The 14,623-nt window shown below is 33.5% G+C and overlaps 1 protein-coding gene across 1 annotated transcript; it reads right to left on the bottom strand.

The window, feature by feature from the left end:
- Positions 1-743: 743 nt before the first annotated feature.
- tnfsf14 (TNF superfamily member 14) lies at positions 744-14,352 on the bottom strand. Its single transcript, XM_056452276.1, has 4 exons — positions 14,089-14,352; positions 6,906-6,945; positions 6,720-6,794; positions 744-3,166 (listed from the first exon to the last, which is right to left on the bottom strand). The coding sequence occupies exons 1-4, from the start codon at positions 14,290-14,292 to the stop codon at positions 2,775-2,777; spliced, it is 711 nt and encodes a 236-aa protein (XP_056308251.1). The 5' UTR covers positions 14,293-14,352; the 3' UTR covers positions 744-2,774.
- Between the last annotated feature and the right edge of the window lie 271 nt (positions 14,353-14,623).

Below are 14,623 nucleotides of genomic sequence, written 5' to 3'. Positions count from 1 at the left end.
AACACTAAACTGACAAAACGTAAAATAGTTACGTTTCCTCTTGAGATCAGGCTGCTTTTTTGAACCTTTTTATTTTTTTACTCTTATTATTTGTCCATTTTATGTTTAGGAATAAAAAGATCTATCCTGCACAATGAACTCTCTCAGCACAAAATATCAAGAAAAGTTTGTCCACTAAAATGCGCTATTCATTTCATCATTCTTTCAGTGTTTAGCTTATTTATAGATGTAAAAATGAATGAATGAATGAATGAATGAATTAATTAATTAATTAATTAATTAATTAATTTATTTATTTATTTATTTATTTAATTGATTATAACAGGGACATGCACAGAAATACATTAACCTTGAAAAAATAAACATGTGTTGTGCCAGGTTTTAGCAAGGTTGCTATTTTTCACCTGCAATCCCTGAACGGGTAAATCTTAAAACAATCAAAGAAAAAAAAAAAGAAAAAGATAAATGAAATAAAATTGCCATTTAAAACATACAGACTCACTCCAGTGTTGGGGAAAGTTACTTTTAAAAGTAATGCATCACAATATTGAGTTACTCCCCAAAAAAGTAACTAGTTGCATTACTTATAGAATAGGGAAAGTAATTCATTACGGTACTTTTGATTTACTTTTGCGTTAGTTTTTCATACCATTAGATGTCACCTTCTGAGAACTTGATGTTAAACATGCCGTATATAAAGATTAATAAAAGTTGAAAGTAACGTGTTTGCTAACGTGTTTTGTATTTTTGTCTTATTAGTTTAGTCTGTTCCTGTGGGCAGCTCATGTTCTCTTTGAGTGTGATTCAACTTGATTTTTTAAAACAGTATTGATTAAGTTAAAAAGTAACTCGAGTTACATTTTTTAAAGAAGTAACTCAAATAATATTACTTTTTTGGCTCGTTTCCACTGACTGGTACAGTACGGTACGGGTCGGGTTGGTACGGGTCACCTTTATTAAGCTTGCGTTTCCACTACAAGGGTACCCTATTGGTGGGCGTGGTGTATGACAGAAAGTTTCAGTCGACGTCATTTTCACTCAAGAAAATGTCTACAGTAAAGCTGTATGGGTCGCTTGCATATCATGTGAGAAGCACTTCTCTCAAAACAGATGCCTTATACACATAAATACTTCTGTATAAATGTAACTTTTCTATAAACATGATTTGATTATAACTGCAGATCAATGACAGTGCGAAATAGCCTACTGTAACGTCTGTAATTATATAAAATAAGTAAATAAATGCAACATATATGAACACATACAGCCCCTTACAGTCTCTGATATGATACCAACTACAGAAAAACTACACAAACATACATTTAGTCCTTATTTAGATTCAAAAACAACATATAGCCCACAGTCATTGCAAACCTCTCATATGTGTCTTTAATCTTCAGCAGTACTTGTAGCTTCTGTTAGAGAGTAATTCCATTATTCTGAGTTCATAATAGTACAAAAGGTGATCATAATAGTTAAACAAGGCAGTTTGTTCATGTTTGCTGAATAAATAATGTGCTCTTTTTTTTCTGGCTTCTCCTTTGCTTTTTCGCGCTTCACTCTCGCGTTTGTCAGTTTCTGACAGGATCGGGTTTCAAAAGCACATCAATAATCAAGCACACATTATTACCATCAGCTCAAGAAGTTAGCTATTTTAGATATAGACGTGAGGTGAGCACAAGCAAGAAAGCGAAACCGCTCGCACTTCAGACTGGCTCGTAAAAAACTAAGGGGCACAGGGTAAAATTTGCTCTTCTTTTTGGCTTTGTGGCTGTTCATCAAGATGACGACACGGTTTGTTTGAGCCCGGGTCGACCATAACTCGTTATTATATATATATATATATATATTATTACGCTGTAATCTCTTGGCTCGTCTGTGTGTATTTTAAACATGGCAGGTTCTTTGTTTTCATTCTGGCTTGTTGCGTAAGCGAATGACATATCTCTGTAAACCAATAGCGTTCAGCCATAAAAGCATACCAAACCGAACCGTACCATACCACTCAGTGGAAACGGACCATTTTTTAAAGTAATGCGTTACTTTACTCATTACTTGAAAAAGTAATATTATTACATAACTTGCGTTACTTGTAATACTTTACACCCAACACTGCTCACTCACATACAGACTGAACACAGTCAAATCAAACACACCACTCAGTGTGTACAAATTTTATTTGACTAAAACTATGGAGCCAGATCAGTCGCAAAACTAATACATTTACAAAATACAATTCATAGATCCAAAATACAATTTACATTCACAAAGTACAATTTGTAAATTAAAAAAATGATTTGAAAATTCACAAATCTAATTCGTAAATTCAAAACACAATTCATAAACACACAAATCCAATTTGTAAATTCAAAACACGATTCATAAACATGCAAATCACATTCATTTGGAGAAAATATTTATGATTTTTTCTTGTAAATCCATGAATTGTGCTTACAAATTTGATTTTGTAAGTGTGGATGTGTGAATTTCATTTTGTAAACATGTTATTTTTGAGACTAATCTGGCTCCATAAAACCACCTTTTGGTCAGGCGTGAAAACATCTTGTAGTCTGTGCATGTGATCAATTCTGTTGGAAGAGTATTGCATAGACATGTGGCTCTATAAGAAAAAGATGATTGGCCAAACGAGGTGTTACGTCTAGGGACAGATTTGTACACTTCCAAAAGAAAGCTTAATATAGCAACCAAATTTAATTTCCCATCAAATGTTTCAACCTTCTCTCATATGATAAAAGGCAGTCTTTAGAATTCATCTAAATCATAAACAGCCCAAAGTAGTTTTCAGCAGAGTTTGACAACACAAGTGTACAATTTTTTACCCTGACAAAGACTGCATCGTCTTTGTAGAGGTGAAACACGCCATTGAGAAAGCTGTTTTCGATGCTTCTCGGCCTCGGGAATTTGGGATGTAAGCTGGACGACTGCAGAAGCAGAATCTCTTCGCCTGCGAATCGCTGCGTATTCCGGATGACAGAGTGGGTGAATAAGATGCTCTCCTCCTTGTAGTTGATCTTAGAGTAGACGGAATAGAATCCCTCCTTCTCTATGATGAGTTTGCCCTCAAGTGATTTGTGCTTGATAAAGTGAAGGATGGAGTCATGATTCTCATGCCACAGCACAACTTCATTATCTACACGCAAACCAGCTATAGAGGAGAAGAAAACGTGAATGAGACACACATCACATTTTTCAACACTTAAGCTAAATGTAGGTTCAAAATTAAAACACTGCTATGTTAAAGGTGCTGTAAGTTTTTGACTCTTCTTAAGCATATAAATACCATAATATGTTTGCAGATATTTAAGAAACATGCTAAGTGAACATTCTTGTTTATCTGAAAAACAATGCTGAAGTCAGATATTCTGCTTTGAAAATGTTTGTTACATGCTGGAACATCTGTCTTTGCTTTGCTTATTTTACCTGACCCAAGCCAGTTTAGCCAATTATATTTCATCACCCCTAGTTGCTTTGGTGGAGAACAGCGTATTTGATTCATTCAGTCAGGAAGGCTCTCAAAGTATGTGCCCATGACCGAAATGGGACGCAGATTCAGAGTTCCACACAAGGTGGTTATTAATTAGAAAAGAATTTAAATATTACGAATGTAAAAATGAGGTGAGCAGGTTACATTGTAACCCCGTGTCCTAACAACAGTTACGTGACGAGATATGCAGTGACGAGCAATTTGTTTGTTTGCACCAGATGAAACATGACAGAAATTTAAATACAGCCATTCAGAAACACAGAATAGAGCACTCACTGCACTCAACGAAATGGAAAGGTTTATAATCGAATTAATACATATTAAACCTCTTTAACATTATTAAATGTACATGCTGAATCCCTAATATGTGTTGGCTTGCACAGTTCTAGGGCCCTATCATACACCTGGTGCAATGCAGCTCAAGGCGCAACGCAAATGTTAATTGCTAGTTTCAGCTCGACGCAAGTGTCATTTTGACGTTTTGCACCATGCTGTTTAAAGAGTAAATGCATTTTTGCTCAAATGTGTGCCAATAGGCATTCTGGTCTAAAAAGGAGGTGTGTCAACACGCATTGCTGGCGTGTTGCTATTTAAGGAACTAAAATAGACTTCACAATAGACCAGCTCAAAGCTGGTTCAAAGTCCAGTGCAGAGCGCGTCAGTTGTGTTCCTCGCTTACACATTGCTTAAAACACGCAGGATGTACAGCAATGCACATATATCTTTACAAATGAAAAAGCATTAAAGGATTAAAATATTACAAAAATTTATATTTTCTAGAAGTATAAAAACGAGTACCTCTATGCCTTCTTCACCTCGGGGACTTTTTTTGCTTTTGTATAATGTTATTATTATCATTAGTATTATTTATTATATGCATCTTTATATTTGTTTTATTCAAAACAAGCCTAGATTTGTCCACCTGCCAGGTTTTGGACCATATGGGGCATAGGACGTGTCTTCATTATTATTGCTCATTTATTCGTTTGCTGGAAATTAGAACTGAATTTAGAAATAGTTTTGAAACAAATCTTTGCGCTTAACAAACAAAATTAATTATGTAGACTAATGGATGTCTTCAGTGGAGAGTGTACAACATTTTTCTTTATCCACGAAAGAGAGAAAGTGAAAGTAAAGGCTGAATGGATTAGGCTCATTGACTGACACTTAAAGGGAATGAGAGATGAGACTGATTGGTTTATTCTCAAAACACACCTATAACTCATTAAGAGAATAAGCTCAACCTTGTTAGACCATGCGTAGAGCATATTTTTCCGTCCTTAAAATAGCAAAAGTGAATTCGAACATGCCCTTAATGCTTTTGTGCCCTGCGCTTTAGACTTTGCGCCTAGACCATTAAAATAGAGCCCCTGAAGTTTAATTTCAAACGGTTTATTATATTTTCCAGATGTTAGGTGAACTATCATCTGCTGCTTTTAGTAGTATGGCAATAAATGCCATGTGAAATGGAATTCAAACTCGCATTCGATCATTGTCAGTTTATCCTGTTGTTCAGCTGCAAGGAATATAAGTTGTTTCTAAAATTGTGTTGTTAGGACAAAAACTTTAGAACACCACTTAAATCAGCCTTTAGTTTCAATAGTCAGACTTGCTCCTGTGTGTTTTAAAGCAGGCATGCAATACCTAGTTCAACCACTGGTTGTCAAACTTACATACTGAACTTTTAAAGTGCCCCTTTATATTTTGAAATCTCTGGTGATAGATTGAAATGGTCAAAAATTGCATTTCTTTGTTATGTATTGTCAGTGTCAGAAGTGTTATGTTCAAGAACAGGGCTTCTTAAATATTTTAAAATGTCTTAAATTTCAAAGACTTTAACATGTCCTTAATTAACCTAAATATTGCATTGTTGGTTGTGAATTGTTTTAAACAGGTCTTCATTTTTCTTTGTCCATGTAAAGCTACCCAATAATTCATCCATTCACTGACAATCCATCACTATGTTCCATCATCTCTACACTGTAAAACCCAATAAAGTAAGGTAACTCAAACGATTTGAGGAAACCGATTGCAACAAACCATTTAAGTTCAAAAACAATTCCTAATGAGTACTGTGAGTCCATTTCAGTAAACGAAACAATTTGAGCACAGTAAAACACTTAATTGTTTTATGTTCAACCTACTTAAATTTGTAAAAACTAAGAAGTCAACTTAATTACTTGCCTAACACAAATCGGTTATGTTGAACCCAGCATTTTTTTACAGTGTGTGGGTAGGGGTAGACGTTGATTAAACACAATTAATGGGTAATTTAATAAACAATATTAATAATACTCAATATAATTACTGTTTTTACATTATTGTGAGGGTTAGGTTTAGAGTTGGGGTAGGGGTAGGTGTTAATAAAACACAATTAATGGGTAATTTAATAAACAATATTAATAATACTCAATATAATTACTGTTTTTACATTATTGTGATGGTTGGGTTTAGAGTTGGGGTAGGGGTAGACGTTAATAAAACACATTTAATGGGTAATATATCTACTGCAATATAACTACTGTTTTTAGGGGGTTGGGGTAGGGGTAGATGTTAATAAAACACAATTTAATGGGTAATTTAATAAACAATATGAATAATACTCAATATAATTACTGTTTTTACATTATTGTGATGGTTGGGTTTAGAGTTGGGTAGGGGTAGAGACAGTCCACAGTCCAAAGACATGTGGTACAGGTGAATTGGGAAGGCTAAATTGTCCGTAGTGTATGAGCGTGAGTGAGCGTGTATGGATGTTTCCCAAAGATGGGTTGCGGCTTGAAGGGCACCCGCTGCATAAAACATATGCTGGATCAGTTGCCGCTTCATTCCACTGTGGCAACCCCAGATTAATATAGGGACTAAGCTGAAAAAAAATAATGAATGAATGAATGAATATAAATAATTCTCATTAACTTCTGGCTGCAAAGGTACCTGCTGTGTAAAACATATGCTAGATAAGTTGACAGTTCATTGGCGACCCCCTGATGAATAAAAGGACTAAGCCAATAGAACAAATGAATGAATGAATTAACTTCCGGCCTCAGCTGTATCCCTTCTAGCAACAACATGAGTATAAATGTAAGTCTATGGGTCGAAAACTGTGGTGTGACCATGGCTTAATACTGAAAAGATTTTGGAATGTTGGTTTTTAGTGATGGCAATTAAATTAATCCCAATGTCTAAAACAAAAACAAAACACCTGTGAACTTACTGGTCAGTTGTCCCATTGGTTTTGATGGCTTCATTTCTCCAAGACGATTTTTTTTAGGTTCTGCAACAACTTTGTCTATGATATTATTGAAAAAAGGTTAGTAAAGGCATATGTAGTTCATATACCATGCATACAGTAATGCTTCAAACAATACTGGAAAACACAGGCTGGTAGAGCGATCCTTACCTTGTTTGCTCATGGCAGTCTGTGGTTCATCTGTCAGTATCTGCAAGGACAATCATATGTGTGTTCATTTTTTGGGTTTTTTTTTTTTTGAGTCTTTAAGTGGCTTGGTTGGGCTCTACCATACACCCGTTGCAAAAAGACGCAAGGCGTGTTTAGTGTGATTTGTTGCAATTTTCAGACCAATGCAACCCTAGATTTCACGTTTTGTGCCACGTTGTTTAAATAGTAAATCCATTTGTGCTACTTTTTGTTCTCAGGGATGTGCAGGTTTCTTTTTTGCAGCTATACCAAGTTTAACTAAATATCTTTAGTCAGTTTGACAGCATGGCTGCTTTTTGATTTTTTTTAACAGCATGGCTGCTTGGTTGTAAAGCTGTGTGCATGTAACAGTTAATAGCATGCAAGTGATGTTTGTTGTGTGGCTACTTGCATTTGGTTATCATTCAAATCAAAAGAAATGCTTCTTCTAGTTATCTTAATTTGCAGGAACAGGTTGGTTGAGACCTATATTATGCTCATGGTTGTGTTTGCTAGGCAGGGGTCAGGTAACCACAGCACGACATGTGGTTTGAGCTCAAGTGGGTCTGTCCAATTGCATTTCTGCAGACTTCTGGTAAAGAGGGGTCTGACTGAAACTCTTACTGAACTTCTATCTACAGAGCGAAAACTATACACGTATTGATTTAAATTACTTTATTTGCACTGTCAAAAATACCCATAAACTAACAGTTCCGTATTTTGTATTTTGTGTTTATTATGCTTTTGAATTGCATTAGGGAACCGTAATCTTCTGCCAACAGTGTTTGATATTGAAAAGTTTGAAAAAGTGGCTTTTATTAACATTTTTAATGGTTGAAGTGATATATTGTCTGTTTTTGTTGTTGTAAATGTTGGTACATAAACCTGGTAATAAACTGCCAGTACTTTTTCTGTCATTTTACAGACTTATTTGTCTTTATATTATTTCTTATTCTGTATAATGTTTAAAACTATATGAAAATGTCAATAGAAGTCACACTGTTAAAGTGCAGAGTGAAATTTTCAACATCAAGAGTTGACAGAGCAGAGATAAACATCCCATGATCAGTGGTGTAAAGTAACACGTTACAAATACTCAAATTACTGTAATTAAGTTTTTCTCAGAAATTGTAATTTGCTAATTAGTTTTAAAAATGTGTACTTTTACTTTCCCTTGAGTACATTTTTAGTGCAGTTGGATCTATCAGACGTTGGATTTCGGTTGCTATACTTGATGAATAAATGTCAGTATTTGTAGTTGGTTTAAGATGTTGGCTCAGTGTTGGATTTTGGTCACATTTTTTAACACAACCTAAAATCAACCAAATAGCAATGTCATTTGACGTCATCATTGGATGTCAAAATAACATTGTCCTTAGACACTGGCTAGACATTGAATTTTGGTCACCTGATGTCACGGCCTAAATCTTACCTAATATTAATGTCTTATGACGTTGTGTGCCTGCAGGACAAAAACTAAATGCACTACAGAATGTTACGTTTACACATATTCACAAATGAAATGTAAATGCATCAGCTTTTTTACAGCGTAATACTCACTACTTTTGAGTACTTTTGAAAGGTCTACCCTACTCTATTCTACTCTACCGATACTTTTACTCTACTTGCACTACATTTTTAAGCAAGTAATGGTACTTTTACTTAAGTATGATTTTTAAGTACTCTATCCACCACTGCCCATGATACAACTGAATAAATAATATTCGACTGTATTAAATAATAAAATTATGTCTATGGTCTATTAAATAATTCATAAATAGACAAAAAACTGTCGATCACATAATATAACATGTTACTTAACATATTTGTACAGTGACTTCCTAATTTATCAGCAATAAATAGTAAAAATATGATTTTGTTTCTAGATTTCATAAGTCTTTCTTGGTATTTGGAGAATCCACTTAAGAAATTAACAAAACTAGTAAAAAGGTAAACTACAATACACAAACACAAGAATGTTTTTTTTACTTGTTTTTTTTAGAATTTCATTAATGTAAAGAATATAATGTTAAATTGTCACACTTTATTTTAAGTTAATAAAATAACAAACCACTATTAACAAAATGTTAATACTTTTGTCTCAATAAACTCCTAATTTGTGGCTTATTAATAATTATTAAGCTAACTGATGGGGTTAGGTATTGGGAAGGATTAGTGATGTACTGTAGAACAAAATCATGCAGAATATGTACTTTATAAGTACTAATAAACAGTCAGAAACTTAGCCCATTTAAGCCCACTGGCAACTTCAAAGTTAATAGTACAATTTTTCTTTAATAAGTCATTTTATTATTACATGTAATCCATGTTTAATTTCTCAGTGCCGTGCAAGCCAACAAGCAAATATAATTGATTTCCTTTCTGGCACATGACAGAACCACTTCCTACCACTAATTCCATGATGCAAAATGAAGATAAACCCTCCTAAATAAAGGCAATGTTCATGTTACTAAATATATATATACAAATTTACTTACAGTTGAAGTCAGTATCATTAGCCCCCCTGTTTATTTTTTCCCTAATTTCTGTTTAACGGAGAGAAGATTTTTTCAACACATTTCTAAACATAATAGTTTTAATAACTCATTTCTAATAACTGATTTATTTTATCTTTACTATGATGACAGTAAATAATATTTTACTAGATATTTTTCAAGACACTTGTATCTTGACATTTAAAGGCTTGGTTAATTAGGTTAACTAGGCAAGTTATGGTAATTAGGCAAGTTATTATAAGTTATTCTGTAGACTTAAAAAAAATAAAAAATAAATTTAAGCTAATAATTTTGACCTTAAAATGGCTGTTAAAAATTTAAAACTGCTTTTATTCTAGCTAAAATAAAACAAATAAGACTTTCTCCAGAAGAAAAAAAATATTATAGGAAATACTGTGAAAATTTCTTTGCTCTGCTAAACATGATTTGGGAAATATTTAAAAAAGAAAAAAAAATTCAAAGGGGGGAGGTGTAATAATTCTGACTTCAACTGTATGTATTTCTTCATAAACTAACCATGAAGGTGTCTAGAATCATCCAAACAAAACAAATCCTACATGAGTTCTATAGAGGTATCCTTTTTTGTATACTTTGCCAACTAGTTGCAAATACCTTGTAAGTATAATCCATGGGAAATTGGGGTATACTGTGTTAAAAAATTAATAAATCAAGTTTATTGATTTATTGTTTAATGTTTTTTTTTTTTTTTTTTTTTTGCTTTCATAATATTCCATCTAAAAATAACTTAACCCTTTAACTGATATCTTTACTGCAAAGTAAACTTTTTTTGATTCACAATTTGATACAAAATTCTCACAGTAAAATGTACTTTTCAGTAATTTGGTCCCACTTCCACAAAGAGAGTTAAAATAACACTGGACCAGAGTTAAAGTGTTGAGTGAACATTAATTATCCTTCTGTTAATTAAAAACTCCTTCTGTTAACAATCACTGAAGAAAAACACAAAACTGACTTCAGTCACAGCGTTAGGCTCTGCTGTCCACACAAACAGGGGAATTTTCAAACCCGCAGCTTTTTATATAAGGTTTCGCTGCCAGTACACTCAAAATTGCAGTATCAGGTAACCAAAACGATTGAAGACTTTTGTCAGAGTGAAGAAATTAAAAAGTGCCTCTGTGATTTTTTTAACATTTTTTAATGGAGGGAAATTTAATTGTTTAAAAAATACCTGTGAAGCCTGTCCTTAGATTAACTCAATTGAAATAAAACTGATGGTATCTCTCTCAATCTCTGCTCATAGGGATCATTAAACAACTGCACAAACAGCATCAGTAGTTTCACTTATTGCTAACCTGTTTGACTTTATTTCTGTCAAATATCTTCAAAGGTTCTCATTGATATTTAGTGAAAACATTAATTTTGTTACACTGTAAAACCCAAAAAGTTAAGGTAACTCAAACTATTCGAGGAAACCGATTGCAACAATCCAGTTATGTTCAAAACTAATACTAATGAGTACAGTGAACTGAATCCATTTGAGTAAATGAAGCAATTTGAACACAGTAAAACCCAATAAATGAAGAGAACTCAGACCAACTGAGTACTGTAAAACCTAAATAAGTTAAGGCAACTCAAACCGTTTGAGGAAACCGATTGCTACAAACCATTTGAGTTAAAAAAAATAATCTATTTGAGTACTGTGAACTTACTCAATTTAAGTTGAAGTAATGAGAAATTTAATTATCTCACTACCTTCAAGACTGAGTTCAAAACTCTTTTCAAATGGGTAGAATTAACTTTTGAGTTAACTACAATCATTTAATAAAGTTGACTGTTGGTTTTTACAGTGTAGACATCATTATTGTGGAGAGCAGTATGTGTTTTACTTGGACTCGTTGATTCTGGATTTTTGTATGTTATTTTGTAATCTTTTAACCAACCATGGCTTGGTTTTAGGACTTGTATAACTGCGCATCGATGGATTTGCTCTTCAGTGTTTGGACTTTCAAAAGTTAAAATTAAACCACACTGAACTAAACTAAACTTCAACTCTGAAATCTGGACTGACACAGTTTCACTTTACTAGAACTTCTATGTTAAGCTGCTTTGACACAATCTACTTTGTAAAAGTGTTATAGAAATAAACATGAATTGAGTTGAGTTGAATTGAATATAAGCTTTTTTACCTTTTTAATACACAGTAGCCTGTTGGGGCAACTAATGTGTGGCGGTTGTTTTGAGTTAGAATGCTAAATGTTCTGTTTCTATTAAAATTTTACATGCAAGTTATTTGCCCACTGCCAACTTGCTGCATATTCAATTACAATTTTCAAGAAAAAACAACAACTAAAACCTGTACAATAAAAAGGACACTATTAACCAGACTAAATGCATGAAACCATTACTAGTTAATGGCAGTGGTGTAAAGTAACAAAAACAAGTACTCAAATTACTGTAATTGAGTAGTTTTTTCTCAGGAATTGTAATTTACTAAGTAGTTTTAGTACTTTTACTTTCCCTTGAGTACATTTTTTAGTGCAGTATCGGTACTTTTACTCCACTACTTTTCTTCAACCTGCAGTCACTACTTTATTTTTTCATCTCTACAGGGATTAGAAAATTCAGTCCTGTAAATCCTGTCCAATCAAATCGCATACAATAAAGTAAATCGCACCATAATGAACTACCTCAAGACATGGGCGATTTAAAATTTCAACAAACATTAAAAGTGTCCAAGATGATGTTCAAAATCTTTACACGCATTGACCTAGAGACTGTTTAGATGCATGTCACTGATCAGAAGATGATGGATGTTTACTGTATGATGACCTAAATGCCCTTAAACACACCTTAGACACAAGACGTCAACATGGTGTCAGATTGATGCTGACATCAGAACCCAACATCAGGCCGACGTCAATGTCCAATGTCCAAGCTAAAATCAACCAAATATCAACGTCTAACGATGTTACAGCTTGATATTGTGTGGACGTTACCACTATGACGTGTATCAGACATTGGATTTTGGTTGTTATACCAGACGAATAAATGTCAGAATTTGACGTCAATATGAGGTTGGTTTAAGATGTTGGCTTGACGTTAAATTTTAGTCACTTTCTAACGCAAACTAAAATAAACCAAATATCAATGTCATTTCAAGTCGTTATTGGACGTCAAAATAACATTGTTCATAGATGATGGCTAGACATTAAATTTTGTTAACCTGATGTCACGACCTAAATCTAACCTAATATTAACGCCATATGATGTTGTGTGTCTGCTGGACAATAACTAAATGCACTACATAATGTCACGTTTACACACATCCACAAATTACACGTAAATGCATCAGCTTTTTACAGCGTAATACTTACTACTCACTATTCTTGAGTACTTTTGAAAGGTCTACTCATACGTTGAGTAATATTTACAACAAAAATTTTACTCAACTTGCACTACATTTGTAGGCAAGTAATGTTAATGAGAATGGTAGTGAGAATTGGTACTTAAGCTAAAGTGTTACTCTTTAAAGTTTAAGTATATACAGTGCTCAGCATAAATGAATACAGCCCTCACAAATCTCTTTTAAATATTTTTTTAGATTTTAGATACATTAGATTTCTCAGTACTGAACTCAAATCTGGAACTAATCTAATAAAATAACTTATTATAACAGTCCAAAAAAGTAGCCCAAGTTTATGTTAGAGAACAATATAAAAAAAAGAGGAAAAAATCAAGAGAAACTAAAATATATTGAAAAATATATATTTTATTGGAATTTATTTATTATTATAATTTTTTTTGCAATATTTCACATGAATTAAAATGTACTACCTTTCTATTTCTAAAGATGTTCGGTGACTAAATATTTGGGTAAATAAAAGAAGAGTATGAGAATATATGTATGAGTATGAGTATAAGAGAATTAAGAATAAATGAGTATAAGAATTAAGAGAAGTGCAAAAACCTCTAAATGCTGTCTCTGAAATTTTCTTCTAAAATGAGCATTTTTATCAGGCTCCTGTGTGTAGGTTTCGCGATTTCACATTTATGGCAAAGAATACATTCTTTTCATAGTCTTCAAAGTTAAATAACTCAACAAAAACAAAGGAATAACGCTCATTTACTTTGGAAATTTTAGATGGCACTTGAAATATATCCATTTAATAAATATGTTTTGTTCAAATGTAGTTAGTACCAATGTTTATTTTCAAAAGTTGTCCCGATTATTAATCATCTATTACGTTCCATTCACTAATCAAAAATTCAGTAAAATACTGCAATTCTGTAAAATGTTTTATCAATTTATAATAACAAAGTCGTTTTATTTGTTAATACACTGTAAAATGAGATTTCTTCCTGCTATCACATTATCCTTTAAAATAAATCATAAAGAATATCTTACTATTATCAACATCTTTGTGGAAACTGATCATTTAATCATCAAATGATTCAAAAGAAATACCTTCATTTGAAATCTTGTTCAATTTTTAATTTTAGTTCCTTTCAGCCGTCTGAATCTTCTTGTTTTAGATAATTGAAACTGTTAGACTGCACCCGATTAAGCCAACCTCCAATTACTATCATCCACATTCATTGTGTAACAGAAAAGAGAGTCAGAAACTTCTGAGATGAGCTGATAGTGCTGATGCTAAAAGAAAGTAAAAGTTGCACCGAATGGTACTTACAATAGTTTCTTTGACTGAGTACAGACGGTAGATGAAGCAAGCTTCCACAGCCATGCCAAACAGAGCCAAAGTCACAAGGATGAACAGCAAAGTCTGGATGGCCTCCCGCCGATGTCGACTGGCCGGCTTGGGGGGTAACGGAGGGGGTCTCATGTGTCCGTCCACCACGAAAACTGAAGGATACGACACTTTACCTGAAGCCATATACGCAGCGTCTTTGACCAATGCAGAAATGACAACTGCACATCTAAAGTAGTGTGAAAAGACCCACTGCAACACAATGAGACCGAGAGATAACCATCACTCATAAAGCCCTCGGGTGGGCGGACGGTGCAAGTGAGAAAAGAAAAAAACATGTCAGACCACTTTCAGTATCTGGAAACAAAACTGTACCTGTTAGTGCTGTCTCACAAGTGATGGTTAAAGCCAAAACTGCACGCTCAAGAAATGATGTGGGTGAGGGAAAACGTGCAATCAAATATGAGAAGAAACAATTGTGCAATGCAAAAAAAAAAGCTAACAGCGATATTTTATG

The sequence above is a fragment of the Danio aesculapii genome, chromosome 3 (assembly GCF_903798145.1).
Source record: "Danio aesculapii chromosome 3, fDanAes4.1, whole genome shotgun sequence".
Taxonomy (NCBI): domain Eukaryota; kingdom Metazoa; phylum Chordata; class Actinopteri; order Cypriniformes; family Danionidae; genus Danio; species Danio aesculapii.
This window is presented reverse-complemented; position numbering and strand designations above follow the sequence as displayed.